The 16020-nt window shown below is 46.4% G+C and overlaps 1 protein-coding gene across 1 annotated transcript in view; it reads left to right on the top strand.

Annotated features, from left to right (window-relative positions):
• The window catches only part of COL4A1 (collagen type IV alpha 1 chain), a 157077-nt gene extending 150487 nt beyond the window's left edge, over positions 1–6590 (top strand). The window contains exons 50-52 of the mRNA XM_047852731.1: positions 449–563; positions 2531–2703; positions 5177–6590. Of these exons, the coding sequence (XP_047708687.1) occupies positions 449–563; positions 2531–2703; positions 5177–5258 (370 nt within the window). The 3' untranslated portion in view covers positions 5259–6590. The remainder of the gene's footprint in view (positions 1–448; positions 564–2530; positions 2704–5176) is intronic.
• Positions 6591–16020: the final 9430 nt, after the last annotated feature.

The raw sequence follows: 16020 nt of genomic DNA, 5'->3' as shown, positions 1-16020 counted from the left end.
CTTAGATCGAAGATGATTCTTAGCTGAAAACAAAGTGCTGAGTTCTGGAAGCTGTAGCACTTGTATTTCACCAACTCTTTCAAGTGTTAATTGTGTTTGCTAAAGTCCACACTCATTGTTGAAAGTTTGGAAAACACTGGAATGCGCAAAGGAGAGAATGAAAGTCAGTGGTCCCTCGGCCCCTCCACCAAAGCAGTTGGTTAAACAGCAAGTGTTGGGTGTCTTGGGGATTTATCATTCTAGTACTGAGGTGGGCTTATCAAATCAGTGAGAGTCAGCTGTGGGCGTGTCAGCCGTGTTGTAAGCATGTGGTTGGGTCAGAAATCGGGAGTGGAGAGGAGGTGTGACAGCACAGGAGAAGAGAACAAACAGGTTTCGTCCTGTGCTGTCCCTGTCCTGCTGTCCCTGTCCCTGTCCATGCTCAGGGTCCCTGCTCTGTACCTTCCAGGTGTGCGGTGTGCGAGGCTCCAGCCATGGTGATGGCCGTGCACAGCCAGACCATCCAGATTCCGCAGTGCCCCAGCGGCTGGTCCTCCCTCTGGATTGGCTATTCCTTCGTGATGGTGAGCATTTGGGGAAACTCCCTGCACCCCTGAAGAGCCTCCCGCTAACACCACCACTGCCCCCATGCTCCCACCCTCAGTTGGCTGGCTCATGCCGGGCAGGCCTCTCCTCCCTTGCTGGGCCGCCCAGTCCAAAGCATTCCCAGGGGCCTGGCCTGCTCCACTGTGGATGGCAGCTGTTCCCGCACCCGGCCGGAGCCTACCTCCTGCCTCCCAAGGGGCTGCTCCAGCACTAGGTGGCAGGGACACCAGGAGAAGGTTTCCGGGAGTCAGAGCGTCTCCCCAGGAGGAGAGGAGACAGGTGCCCATTCAGGCAGCTCATGCAAGCCTGAAGCAGTGGTGTGCATCGGGCAGAGGCAGCAGGGGCGCTGGCCAGTGTCTGGGAGCGTGAGGACACTCTCCTGCCACTCAGCTGTCCCAGACACCAGGTCCCCGATGTGCCCACCCCTGAAATACCAGTTAACACAGGAAATATGGCACCTGCTTGTGATCCCATGGTGGCTGGTTACTTTATTTTATTGCCTCAGTTTAAAGAAGTGATTGCATATATGAAGGCTCTGAACCGGTCAGGTCAGGTTGTACCGGGTAAGCCACAGTAAGGGCCCTGCACGGAAACCTTCTGGCTCACCACTAAGCCCCGCCCCTCCTCAGTCTCAGGTATGGCCGCCTGGACGTTTTGACCCCCAGATGATCTCTAGCCTATTATTATATATTGACTGGGAAAGTGGCTTCATAACTGTTTTCTTCTGCTGCAGTGATCCCAAGTGCAGAAGGTGCCAGAAAAGCAATTTTAAAGCACTTGTGTCTGTATTCACGTTTGGTTGTGAGATTTCCTGGGTTGATGATGCTTCAGGTAGACTCTTCAACAGGACCAGAGAATTTGCAGCCACACAGAAAGTTAGTTGCTTTGATGATTCTAAATACTGCATGGTAACTACTTGATTGGGAAAACCAAAAAGTTAGAACTACAGTGTAGAGAAGTCAAGATACCAGCAGTGATGAGACAGATTGAATGTTTTGCCTGTATAATCATAAGAAATACTCAGCAGAACCTCATGATGACACAAGTAGCCCCTGGCCCAAGGAGTAAAGAGCCTCAGGAAAGCCTTTTGTCCTACAAAGATGTGAAACAATGATTGCCCATAATTTCCCTAAATCAAGAGCAAACTAAAGTAATGGTGTCCCAGGGAACAAGTTCTCCATCACTTCCCAGGCTTAAGGGGCGTTGTGGGGAGGTGGAGGGGCTCTGGCCCCACAGTCTGGAGACCCCTGTTCTTGTCTCAGCTTGGCCTCAAAACTGGGACCATTGTCAGATCCAGAATGTTCTAGCGTCATCCAGTCCTCATCTGGGAATGGAGGGCGTTAGCTTTGTCTTCAAAGGGCCCTGAAATTCTCATGTCTGAAATTATAGTCATGGTGGATTTTGGAATGTCTTGTCTCATTTGGGGTCATTTATCTTATGGCCCTGGTTTCTGAGCACAGGTAGATCCTACTTGAACCCATTAGACTAAAGTGCATTTTAAGTTACAGTAGTGGTTACTTTTTTTCTTCTTCTTTAAATGATCTCTCTTTTTAAAGGCAAGTAATGGGTGATTGTTCTTTACCTTATAAAAGGATACATAGCATCCAATGCAGCAAATTCAGGATTTTAATTATCCTCCAGGATGTTGATTAGAAAGCTTGATTTCGCATGTATGGGTTCCAACATCATTTACACATTTTGGCTGTTTCTTCTGTCCCAAGTTAGAGGAGGTGTCAAGTGTTTCAAAAATAATAACTAGGACAGCATTTCTCTAAGTGCTGATGAAGCCGGACTGGCCATGCCGAGTTAGGGGGCGGCGGCGGCCCCGCTGGGTCCTGTACAGCCCCGTGCCACTCGTGGAGCCCGGACCGGCTTGCAGGCGGTCGGAAGTGCGGGCACTGGGGTGTTCCGGGGATCTGACCCACGGCTCACGTTTGCTCCGCAGCACACCAGTGCTGGTGCCGAAGGTTCTGGCCAAGCCCTGGCATCCCCCGGGTCCTGTCTGGAAGAGTTCAGGAGCGCGCCATTCATCGAGTGCCACGGACGTGGGACTTGCAATTACTACGCGAACGCGTACAGCTTTTGGCTTGCCACGATCGAGAGAAGCGAGATGTTCAAGTAAGTCTGGGTGGCCCTTTCTGCTGGGAAGGGGCCCTCTCTGGTGTTGGGGAGGGGCCTCTCTGCTGGGGTCGGGCCTCTGCTGGGGCAGGGCCTTCTCTGCTGTTGGGGTAGGGCCTGTCTGCTGGGGCGGGCCTCTCTGGTGTTGGGGCGGGGCCTCTCTGCTGGGGCGGAGCCCTCTGTTCTGCTGGGGCGGGCCCTCTCTGGTGTTGGGGAGGGGCCTCTCTGCTGGGGTCGGGCCTCTGATGGGGCAGGGCCTTCTCTGCTGTTGGGGTAGGGCCTGTCTGCTGGGGCGGGGCCTCTCTGTTGTTGGGGCAGGGCCTCTGTTGGGGCGGGGCCTCCCTGCTGGGGCGGGGCCCTCTGTTCTGCTGGGGCGGAGCCCTCTCTGCTGTTGGGGCGGGGCCCTCTCTGCTGGGGCGGGGCCTCTCTGCTGCTCAGCCGCCTTTGGGGCTTTCAGTCTTGGTCTTCTGGATGGTTATAAAACTGATTAGGAACGTGTGTTCCACAGGAGGTAATGAATATTCGATTCTGTTCTGTGTGGACAGATAACCGGGTCAGACTTCAAAGGCAGATCTCAAGTTATGGGTTCAGTTCTTCCATTTTTGTAGGTGGCGCCACTACAGTGTAGTTAAAGCATCTGGAGTCTTTAAACAGAGCATTTAAAAATATTTGGGGTACTTCGGTGGCTCAGTCAGTTAGCTTCTGACTCTTGATTTCTGCTCACGTCATGGTCTCACAGTTCGTGGGATGGAGCTTTGCATGGGGCTCAGGGCTCTGACAGCTCAGAGCCTGCTTGGCAATCTCTCTCTCTTTCTCTCCCCCCCACCCCTGCCCCTGCCGTCTGTCTCTGCTGCTCCCCTGCTTGCACACACACACTCTCTCTCAAAATAAATAAATCAAACATTTTTAAAAATTCAAAAAATAAAAATATTGCACATTTAACATCGGTGAGAGAGGAAAGGGCAGTATTTGCCTTCTAGCAGTTGTAGTGCCGACTCCAGTGTATGTACAGGGTGAGTTCTGAGGGACGAAGCAAGACTTTATTAAACCCATGCAAATAAACATGAATTTTGGCACAAGTGCAGCTGAAATTGATAGGGAGGACCTTACCTTTCTTTTCCGCTAGCACCACTTCACCTTTATGACAGCTGTCCCAAATGGCTGCTGACCTTGCTGAAGTCAGTGTGGGGCCTGCACGGTGGGGATGGAGGGGAGCACACGACGAGTCCTCTGTCCTTTGGCAGCACTGGCCCCATCCCCTGCTGGGGCAGACACGAGGCTGATGGAGCCCCAATGCTTACTGTTCCTTCCCGAAATAAGTGCCGCTCGCCCCTGGGGACAAGCCTTTCTGCCTTCACCTTTTCAGAGAGAATTTTCTGGAACTCTGTTGTGAGCCCCTCTCTTCCTGGGCTTAGATCATAAGAGACAGAGTAACACACTCTCTGTTTGTAATTCTTTAAGCACCAAAAAAGTACCAGGGACCTAATTCATAGCGTACATGAAACCCTGCAGGCATTTGGAAGCTTGACATCAACTCTCCGGATAAAGCTTAACCATCAGCTGCCTAACTGAGCACTTGGCAGGTGTATCAGGTTCTCGGGCTTCCATTATAGGGTTAATAGAACAGCAGCCTGGTACGATGAACTAAAACAAAATTAGATAAGATCCTATTAATTTAAATAATTAGTTTGGGGGCAATATGGTTTTCATAGAAGTTGCTTAGAAGCAGCCTTAATTTGAGGACAAGTTACTTGTTTTCTGTGGCTACCTTTTTAGTAGAATTTGGTTAGTGCCAACTTTGGTTCTGATTTCACCCCACTAACGGTCAACTTAAGACAGAACTCCTAGGATCAAAGAGCATTTGGGACACTAACTGTCTTCCCCTCTGGCCTCCAGTCCGACCACCTGCATAGAAATCTGGCAAAAGCTTATGAAAGTATTTCGAGGTCTGGTTAATTGTTCCAGATTCATTGCTCATCACACCCTTCAACCAATGTTTAATGAGCTCTCCCTCTGTGTGTGAAGGGTCACAGAGAAGAGCACCTTCCTCCCTGGGAGGAGCGAGTGGTCTGGTCAAGGAGAAAGGCTGGAGTGGGAAAGTCACAGTCCTAGGAGGCTGTGCGGTGCCCTGGGAGTGGCTCAGACTTTAGAGCCCAACAGGCACGGGATGGCTGTGGCTGTGCCCTCACCTGTGCGTGCAATTGGGCCGCCACCAGCCTCACGGCCGCGCATGGGGGTGAACGTGATGTCGTGCACGGCCCCTGTCCCTCCCCGCACTGTGAGGGCGGGTGACACCCAGCGCGGTGCCCACTAGGTCAGGGCGAGCAGTGGTCGCTGCTTGTCATGGGCTGGGCCCACCCCCTTCATCCGGCCCCTCGGGGGGGGGGGCTCCAGGAAAGGCGGGGGCTGCTGAGGGGCTCGCCTGCCTCGTGGAGCAGCGGCGCTCACGGCTGGTTTCTGGGTTGCCTTGTAGGAAGCCCACGCCGTCCACCTTGAAGGCGGGGGAGCTGCGCACACACGTCAGCCGTTGCCAAGTCTGTATGAGAAGAACATAATGAAACCCGGCCCTCAGCTAACGTACAACATGGTGCTACTCCCTCCTCTCCCCCTTCTCTTGTTAACAGCAACGAACCCTAGAAATATATCCTGTGTACCTCACTGTCCAGTATGAAAGCCGTAAAGTGCCTTATAGGAATTTGCCTAACTAGCACACCCCGCTTCGGTGGCCTCTACTCGCTGAAGGAGAAGCAAAGAGCATGATAAGCTGTCATAGTGACGCACCAAATGGCACTTTTGATGAAATAAAAGTGTAAGTCTGTTCTTGAAGCCAATGCACTGATGCGTGAAGTACGAACTCCATCAGAAAACCAAAGGGTGCTAGCAGGTGCGCGGGGCCTTCCATTGTGTCTGAACGCCTGTGTCCACTCTTGTGTTGGGACAGGTGCATTCCCTCCCCCGGATGGGATGTTTGTTTACGTCACCGTCAAGCTGTTTCCAAGCGCAGGTCCCTGGGCCCGTACACGAGTGGGTCCCGCGAGAACAGTGTTCCGGGCCTGCTGATGGAATGGCTCAGCCGCCGAATCTTCCAACCCCCAGACGTAAATGTAGGTCTTTCTGCTCTGTGTGGTACTATGCAGCTGCTTGTGCAGAAATCACAAATTTCCTGTGGAATAAAGATGGTCCAAAAGTAGGCGGAAATTAAATATATATATTATTTTAGTAATTTATATAGATGTCAGTGATTAGGTCAAAGGTTTGTTTCATTTCCACTGTTAAAATAAAGCTTACGTAGTTTCTTCCTTGAAAAGGCTGTGTTGTCCTTTCACATAGATTTTTAAACACCCGGGTGTTGAATGTGACACATCCCGTTTTCGTTGTTCACCTCCAAACCAAAACGTGTGTATCGCCAAAGCCAAACCCAGGTCCACGAGCGCGGCGTCTGCTCCAGTGAAACATGTACTCTGAGCTTATTGTTTGTATTCTGTATTAAATGTCTTCAGGGTTTTAAACACTAATCACAACCAAATGACCTGACTTCAGAACCAGCAAAACCGTAAAAGGCCTTCGTTTACTTCGTATTCGTCGTTCTGCGGCCTGGTGTGCAAAACAGCTCAGTTGAACCCTAGTATCAGTATTCCCCCCGTGTAAGCGCCTCCGGGTGGCTTGCTCGCTCCGGCGAGCTGCGTGCAGACGTCAGCAGGGAGCGGACGGATCACAGGAGAGCAGGATTGACCACTGGCAATGACCTTGCACTGTCAATGCAAGGCAATGACCTTGCACCAAAAGTCTCCAACACGGTTTTAAGACTACTAAGGCCTTTTATGTAATTTCTTTACATGTGTATTTCTTACAAATTCAAATTTGTAATAAAACTATTTGTATAAAAATTAAGCTTTTATTAATTTGTTGCTAGTATTGCCACAGAAACATTAAAAGTTACCGCACCGGCCACTAATAAATTTGTAAGCATTGCGTGCCTTAGATCATTTTTATTTTGCAGTTATTCCAAATGAGAGCCAGACTGGGTGTGATTCACAGAAATTGCTACAAAGAAAAAACCGATTGATCTTCTTCACCTTTCCTCCCTCCCTCCCTTCTGTCCATCCATCCATCCACCCACCCATCCGTGCACTCATTCTTTGTGTACCAAGGATTTGCCACTCTTCAAATCCCAGTTAGATACAAGATAAACAGATAAACAGATATGAACAACATACATTTCCAGCCACTAAAAGTAAGATTCGGTAGGGATTAGCACCGAGATTGTGGTTATGCAACGATAGGTGCATAAGTCTTACTTAAAGTTGGAAAGAAGATGCCAGATTCTTTAAACCTGGTTAAAACATGATCCCTGAAAATGAGTCTGACCCTGTGTGTCCAAGAAAAAGATCTACGGGCTCCCGGGTGGCTCAGTCAGTTGAGCATCCGACTCTTGATTATGGCTCAGGTCGTGATCTCACAGTTCATGGGTTTGAGCCCCACATGGGGCTCTGTGCTGACAGCGTAGAGCCTACTTGGGATTCTCTCTCTCTCTCTCTCTCTCTCTCTCTCTCTCTCTGCCCCTCCCCCAACTCTCTCTCTCTCTCTCAATAAGTATATAAACTTTAAAAAAAAGAAAGGAAAAGCTCTAAATATTGCAATATTCTGGGCTGTCGTATCTGCCATTGCTGTAGTGAGGTTGATATGGGACAGTGTGAATGTGACTTCCCATGCTTGATCAGGAAACATCATTCAAGGTGTAGGTTCAGTCACCTCCCACCTATCTGTGATAAAACTGGTGAAAAAGAAGGGTTCATTTGCTTCCCTTGATGCATGGGATGGTGCAGAACACTGAAACCATCAGGCTGGGTTCTTACTGAAGGAACAGAGGTGTGGCGGCCATTGGGAGAGTTTGTTTCTGCGTCTAAAACTGATTGATTATAAATCACTAGTTACTAGATACAGGTGTGTATAGATGGGAAAGTGCAAAGAAGATGATAATGACACCTTGGATCCCAACATTCAGATCCTGTGCATTTTTATTTTTTAAATGTTTATTAATTTTGAGAGAGAGAGAGAGAGAGAGAGAGAATCCCGAGTCAGGGCTCGACCACACAAACCGGGAGATCATGACCTGAGCTGAAATTAAGAGTCAGACACTAAGCCAGCTGAGCCACCCAGGTGCCCCAGATCCTGTCCATTATTCTGAGAGCAGCTTTTATGTTTTATTTTTAAAATTCTCCTACAGTACAATTGATTTATGTTGATGGACAGGTCTACAGATTGTAACATATGGGGAGGTCCATGTAAGCATAATCCAAATCAGTCCACAGAAGAGTTCGAGCCACTGAAATCCCCCCTACCCTAACCCTGGCATCCAACCACCGAGCTCCATCACCGTGATACACCTCTTTAGGAACAGAATAATAGAGTGTGTAACCTTGGAGACTGTCCTCCACCCACTGTGATGCATTTGACACTCCTCCGAAATTATCGTGTGCATTGATGGCTTATTCCCTTTCATGGCTCAGTGGGATTACCTAAATACACCACATCGTTCACCTGTCGAAAGACATGTGGGTTATTTCCAGTTTTTGGTGATAATGGATAGAGAATAAACATTCATGTTCAGGTTTTTGTGAACACAGGTTTTTCTTTTTTTTTTAAATTTTTTTTTTTAGTGTTTATTTTTGAGAGAGAGAGACAGAGTGTGAGCAGGGGAGGGGCAGAGAGAGAGGGAGACACAGAATCTGAACCAGGCTCCAGGCTCCGAGCTGTCAGCACAGAGCTCGGCGCGTGGCTGGAACCCACGAACCGCGCGATCATGACCTGAGCCGAAGTCGGAAACTTAGTTGACTGAGCCACCCAGGTGCCCCGGGTTTTTATTTCTTTAGGGTAAGTACCCAGGACTAAGATTGCCGGGTCATATGATAATTGTATGTTTGACAGTGTGAAAAACTGCCAGACTGTTTTCCAGAGTGGCTGTACCATTCTGCATTACTTCCAGCAACGTGTGAGAGCCCCACATTCTCCCCAACGTTTGGAATTGTCAGTGTGTTTTTGTTAGCCATTCTAATAGGTAGTGGTGTGTGGTCAGGCTTTTAATTTGCATTTCCTGGATGGCTAATGACGTCAACCATCTTCATGGCATTTGTGCGTGTGTGCGTGTGTGTGTGTGTGTGTCCATCAACACCTCCTCTTCTTTGAAGTATCTATTAAATTTTGCCCACTTGAAAAATGTCCCTTTTCCTACTGTTGAGTTTTAAAAATTCTTTGGATGCTCTGCTTGTCAGCCATTTGCTAGATAGGTGATTTGCAAATTCATTCTCCTAACAGTATCTTTCACAGAGCTGAGGTTTTTCATTTTGATGGTGTCCAATTTATCCATATCTTTTCCATGGGATATGCTTTTGGTATTGTGTTTAAGAACTTTTTGATTACTCCTAGGTTACTAAGATTTTCTCCTGGTTTCTTCTGCAAGCTTTATGATTTCACTGACTACATTGCGATCTGTGACCCACTTGTAATTTTTTTTAATTGATGACATTCACATAACTTAAAATTCACCACCAGAAAGCCAACCCTTCAGTGGCATTTAGGACAGCCGCAATGTGAATTCACTACGTCTAGTGTTAGCTAGAGGTATTTTTCATCACCCTGAATCCAGAGCCAGTCAACAGTGGCTCCCAACCCCTGGAAACCACCAATCGGCTGCAAGTCTGGATTTTCTGACTCTGGATTTCATGCAGTGGGATAATCCAGTGTGTGGCTGCTGTGTCTGATTTCTCTCACTGAGCATAATGGTTTGGATGTTCACCCACCCTGTGGCACGTGTCAGTTCTTCGCTGGTTTTGACGGCTGAAAAATGTCCATTGGATGGATATACCAGTTTGGTTAGCCGTTCATCCACTGATGGGTGTGTGGGCTGTTGGGACCTTCTGGCTATTGTGAACATGACGGCTCCATATTGACATCCCTGTTCTCAATTCTTTGGAGTAGGTAACAAGGAGTGGCCTTGACGAGTCCTGTGGTTACTGGAGTCTAACTTTTTGTGGGACCATCAGATTCTTTTGCTTTGAAGCTGAACTGTTTTCCACTCCCACCAACAATGTGCCACGGTTCCCATTTCTCACATCGTCTCCAACACGTGCCATTTTCTGTTGACTGTAGCCCTTCCACTGGGTGTGAGGTGGTATCTCCTTGTGGTTTTGACTTGCATTTCCCTAATTTCTGATGATGTCGAGCATCTTTTCATGTGCTTGTTGGCCATCTATGTATGTTCTTTGAAGAAAGAGCTTTAAGTCCTTTGCCCATTAAAAAAAAGTGGTTTTTTTTTGGTAAATGTTCTTTATTCTGTATGCAGATTCTTACCAGATACACGATTTGCAAATATATTCTTCCGTCCTGTTGGCTGCCTTTTTACTTTCTTGATAACGTTCTTTGATGCACAAAATTTTACAATCATGATTAGTTACAATTTATCTATTTCTCTCTGGCTGCTCGGTCTCATGTCATATCAAAGAACGCATTTCCAAACCCACGGCCGTGAACATTTACCCCTATGTTCTCCTGTAAGTGTTTTATGATTTTTAGCTCTTACATTAGGTCATTGGTCCACTCTGAATTAATTTCTGTACGTGGCGTGAGGGTGGGAACCAGCTACACTCTTTTGCGTGTGTGTATCCAGTTGTCTTACACCATTTATTAAAGAGACAATCTTTTCCCCATTGGAGAGTCTTGACAGTTTTGTCAAAAATCAGTTGGCCACCAGTGTTCTATGATCCATTTGACTAATTCTTTAAATGACATGTAAGTTTTAGATTATTATTTCACATATGGCTATCCAATTGTTTAGTTGTTGAGAAAGGCTACTTTCTCTCCATTTAGCTGACTTTATATTGCATTGCTGATTTGTGCGGGTCTGTTTTTGGACTCTATTCTGTTTCATCAGTCTGTGTGACTGCCTTCACCAACACTGTGCCCTCTTGGTTAATTTAGCTTTAAAGTAAGTCTACATCAGTTGGTGTGATTCCTCCTGTTCTGTGCTTCCTTTCCAAAATTGTTTTAGCTACTCGAGTCTCTTTGCTTTTCTGTATAAATGTGGGATTTGGCTACAGAAAAATCCTTCTGAGGTTTTGATTGGAATTGTATTAAATCTATTCATCAATATGGGAAGAATTGTCAGCTTTACTATACTGAATCTTACATTCCAAGAACATGGTATGTCTTTTCATTGATTTAGGTCTTCTTTGATGTTTTTTTTTAATGTTTATTTTATGGTCTCCTTTGATGTTTTAATTATCATTTTATAGTTTCCAGTATACAGATTGTGTCCATTTTGGTTAGATTTGTACCTGAGTGTTTTTTAAGAGCCATTGTTAGAGGAATTCTTTAAAAAAATTTTTGACTTTCAATCGTACCTATCTAATCTACATAAATATGATTGGTTTTTCTATGTATATTGATTTGGATCCTGTGACATTCCCAAGTTCACTTCATAGTTCTAGGAGGATTTCTTTTTGTAGCTTTGTTAGGATTTTCTGCATAGACACTCATGTTTTCTATGAAGAGGGACCCTTCTATACCTTCCTTTCCATACTCCAGCATCTACTCTGTTCTTTTCCTCGATTTTTTGCACCGGCCAGCACCTCGAATCCAATGTTGAATAGGAGTGGTGGGCCTGGACATACTTCCCTTGTTTTTGACCCTAAGGAAAAGGCACTTAGTCTTTTCACTGTTAAGTATGATGTTACATGTAGGTGTTTATGTAGATGCCTTTATACTGGAGAGTTTTTATCGTGACTGGATGTTGAATCTTGTCAAGTGCTTTTTCTGCATCAGCTATCATGGGAGATTTCCTCTTTAAACTGTTAATATTGTGGATAACAGTGACGAATGAAGGGCGCGCCAGTCTTAAATTTCCAGGATACAGCACACTTGGTCATGGTGTATCATTTTTACATTTTGCTGGATTTGACTTGCTGATATTTTAACTGGAGGTTTTTGTGCTCGTGCTAGTGAGGGAAATTCATTTTTACCTTTCCTTTTTTGTCTTGTTTTTGCCTGGTTTGTGTGTCAGGTAATGTCATGGTAAAAAAAAATGAGCTGGGAAATATCCCCTCCTCTTCTATTCTCTGGAAGAGTTGGTGGTATTCTTTAAATGTTTAGTAGAAGTTGCCAGTGAAATCTGGATGAGCAAATTTCTCCTGTGGAAGGTTTTTAATCATAAGATCATTTAAAAAATAGTGACAGGGCTATTCAAGTTACCTATTTCATTTTGGATGAGTTTGATAGTTTTTCCTTTTAAGAAATTAATCCACTGCAAGTTGTCAAAATTATGTGTGTAGAGTTGTTCTCAGAATCCCCTTTTCCTTGTGTTCATTGAGCCTGTCGTGACATCCTTTATATCTCCCTTGATATTGATAATTTATACCTTCTGTCTTTTTCTTTGTCAAACCTGTTAGAAGTTTATCAATATTATTGATCTTTTCAAAAAACTAGATTTGGTTTCACTGATTTCTATTGGTGTTTTTTGCTTTCGGTTTTATTGTTTTTTTTAAAACTCATATCTTTATTATTTCCTTTTCTGTTCTTATGTTGAGGCTATTTTGCTCTTCTTTTTCTAGTTTCTGCAGGTGGAAGTTTAGATGATTCATCTGAGACTTTTATTCTTTTTTAATACAAGCATTTGATGCTACAAATATCCCTGCGGGCACTTATTTTTGTATCCCACAAATCCCATGATATCGTATTTTCATCTTCTTTCACCTCAAAATAATTTCTAATTTTCTTTGCTACTCCCTTAGATCCATGGTTATTTTGGAAGTTAATTGTTTTGTTTCCAAGTGTTTGTAGATTTTCCCGTTATAATCCCGTTTTCGATTTCTGGTTTATTTTGTTACAATCACAGAACCCACTGTGTGTGATTTCAGTGATCTTACATTTGTTAAGGTTTATTTTATGACCGAGGGTAAGATCTTTCTTGGTAAATGTTCCATGTTTGATTGGAAGGAATACGTATTCAGCTAGTGTTCATAGATTGTTCTATGAATGTCAGCTAGAATCCATTTGATTGGTGGTATTGTTCAGTTATTTTATATCCTTAAATTTCTATCAGTCATCGAGAGATGAGGGTTGGAGTGTCTGATGTTACTTAGGAACTTTCTAACTTCTTCCAGTTAGGATAGTGTTTGCCCTGTCTTTTTTTTTTTCTTCAAGTTCTGCTCTTAGGTGTACACACATTTAATCTTGTTATGTCTTCGTGATGAGTTGATGCTTTTATCTTTACACTCTGTGCCTCTTTATCCCTGGAAAGTATTGTTTTGCTCTGAAATCTACTTTGTCTGATATTCATCAAGCCACTCACTCCATCTTTTCTAGTCTCGTACTTTTAATCCACCTATATCATTATATTTGAAGTGAGATTCTTGACGACAACGTATAGTTGAGTTGTTTTAAAATTTCCCTCTGACAATCTCTGTCTTTTAGTTGGTGTGGTTAGCCCATGTTCATGCGTAATGTCATGACTTGTGTGTTTGGCTATTGATACAGCTTTTTATCATTTGTTTTCTGTTTGCAACATCTTAAAAAAAATTTTTTTTTTTGCTCTCCTCCTGTATTCCCGGCACCCCAGGCTTTCTCTTGTGTCTGAGGAACCTCCTTTGACAATCCTCTTAGAGTAAGTGCGCTGGCAGCAAGTTCCTGGAGGTTTCCTTCATCTGGAAATATCTTTACTTCACCTTTCCTGAAGGATTTTTCCTCTGCCCATGGCATTCTGGCAGCTTTCTTTTTCTCGGAAATCAAAACTGTGTTTCCTCTTCTTCTGGTCTCTGCAGTTCCTGATAATAAATCCCCAGCCATTCGAACCATTACTCTTCTAGAAATGATGTTCTCGGGCTGCTTTGAAGATTTTTCATTGTCCTCAATTTTCAAGTTATTGATTATGGTACGTCTGGGCACGGATTGGGTCCTCGGAACCTTCTGAACCTGTAGATTCGTGTCTTCCTCCTGTGGGAAATGTGGATATTTCTGGCAGGACATCGGTCTGGTCAGGGTCAAGACTCCAGGTCCCAGCTTGGCTCCCGTGGTCTGTGGTTCCAGGGTCACATCCGCTTCTGCAGCGCCACTCGGATCTGTCCTGCTCAAATGCCACCCTGTGCCTCCTTGGGGTGTGAGTGGTGGGGTCAGCCTTCCATGTTGTTGGCATGGCCCTTAGAGCCACAGCGTCATCTGCACAGACCCAAGACGGGTCCAAGCACTCACACACAACTTTGCAGACTTCTTCTTGAGGTCTGTCCTCCTTGTCACCTTCCCAGTACTTGCCAGTGTTTGGAGGTCCCTCTGTTTGATCTCTTGTCCACAATACCTTGGTGTTTACTTCCTTCACTCTGTGCACACTTCCTGGGACTGCGGCCACAGCAGGGCTGAAGGGGGATGGGAGCAAAGGAGAAATGTAGTGAACTCTCCCACTGCTTTGGTGGCATGTCTCACCCCGGTTTTTTTCACTGGTCTGTCTGCTGCTGGTCCTTTATTGGCTACTGCATCGTGGAGAGACAGGCTGGGGTGTGCTCACTCAGTCCTACCTGCAGCCAGTACCAACAGGATCCCAGTTCAGAAGCGTTGAGTACTAGTTTTGATGGCGGCGAGAGTGACGGTGAGGCACAGAAGAGGAACGAATGGTTTGATTTTGCTCATCTTTAGTTTTTCCCACACTTGTTTCTAGTGCCTGAATGCGTGGTAAGTCGTTGATTCGGTTAACTATCACACGGCGGCTTTTCTGGTAATAGATAATGCTGGGTCTTCCCAAACGCTTTTTGGTTCTATGCTTCAACTATACTTCAGTGACATTCACTGGCCTATGCTCGTGTCGGGGACCATCATCTTCACACCAGACCTCCCACGCCCTGGCGCTCTGATGCTGGGTCTGTCCTCCACAATCTGTACTTGAATCAAGGGTCATTCTGTTGTACTCGTGCAACCAGACAGCTCTGACTTCAGATTCTGACCCTGCCACTTACAAACTCATGACCTTGAGCAAGGTATATAACCTCTCAGAGGCCTCCATAACCTTGGTCATTTTTATTTTGCAGTCCTTCCAAACCAGAGTCATAGATTGGGAGGAATTGATAAGAAAAGGAAAAAGCTGTTTTCTGGCACTCACCCTGCTCTCCCTCCTCCATCCCTCCCTCCCTTCTTTCCTTCCTCCTTTCCTCCCTCCCTCCACCCATCCAAACCTCCCTCCTTTCCTTCTTCCTTTCCTCCCTCCTCCCTCCCACCCTCCATCCGTCCATCCATCCCTCCCTCTTCCCTCCCTCCTCCAGCTATCCCTCCCTCCCTCCTTTCCTCCCTCCCTCCCTTCTTTTCTTCCTCCTTTCCTCCCTCCCTCCACCCATCCATCCCTCCCTCCTTTCCTCCCTCCCTCCTCTCCTTCCTTTCCTCCCTCCTCCTTCCCTCCATCCTTCCATCCCTCCCTCCCTCCCTCCTCCCTCCCTCCTCCCTCCCTCCTCCCTCCCTCCTCCATCCATCCCTCCCTCCCTGTCTCCCTCCTCCCTCCCTCCACCTCTGCGTCATACATATACTATGTCCTTACTGTTTCCCAGGTACCCGGTTAGGAACGGGATAAATAGGAATGAATAACATCAACCCCTTAAGAAATTTTCTGTTAAATCATTATGGAAGAAATCTGTAACTCTCCAGGTATATGAAATGAGGTTATAGATCTGGAAGCGATAGTAATGCCATAGACGGGTGTGGGGATGGGGGCCCGATGACAAATGGGGATCTTGAGGGCTGCTGGCTTGAAGATGAAGTGAGACATGGGATCAGTGAGAAATGTGTACAGGGAAGGGCAGACGGGGGTCTTCACTCATCCAGGCCCCGCGCGGGGCCGAGGCCCGGCTGGGCTCCCAGCACATGCTTCTGCCTTGAGGACCGAGGAGCGCAGGCCAGCGATGGTCTCCTCCCTCTTTCTGCATCTTCCTTGGGATTTTGTGAACATCCTACCCTTTAGAGGTAGGATCCAGCCTCCTCACCTCTGTTATTCCAGATCTCAGGTATTTCCAAGTCACTGTAGACGCGCCTCATCCTGTCAGGTGAGTTTGTCTGATGCCACTCCTTCCCCCAGGGGGTGTCACAGATGGAAATGGTGCGTCCCCCAGAGGTAACCAAGCAAACATATATTAAGCACCTCTACTCTCCATGCCCACTCCTGACCTCCCACCCCGGGGAGAGACAAGACAGGAAAGCCCATCTCCCCTTACAAGTTCAGATCACCTGGATGCAGGAAATACTCATAATTAGGGCCTTGTAGGATGACAAGTTGGCAGTGAACTTCCAGAC

Source organism: Prionailurus viverrinus, chromosome A1 (genome assembly GCF_022837055.1).
Source record: "Prionailurus viverrinus isolate Anna chromosome A1, UM_Priviv_1.0, whole genome shotgun sequence".
NCBI lineage: Eukaryota > Metazoa > Chordata > Mammalia > Carnivora > Felidae > Prionailurus > Prionailurus viverrinus.
This window is presented reverse-complemented; position numbering and strand designations above follow the sequence as displayed.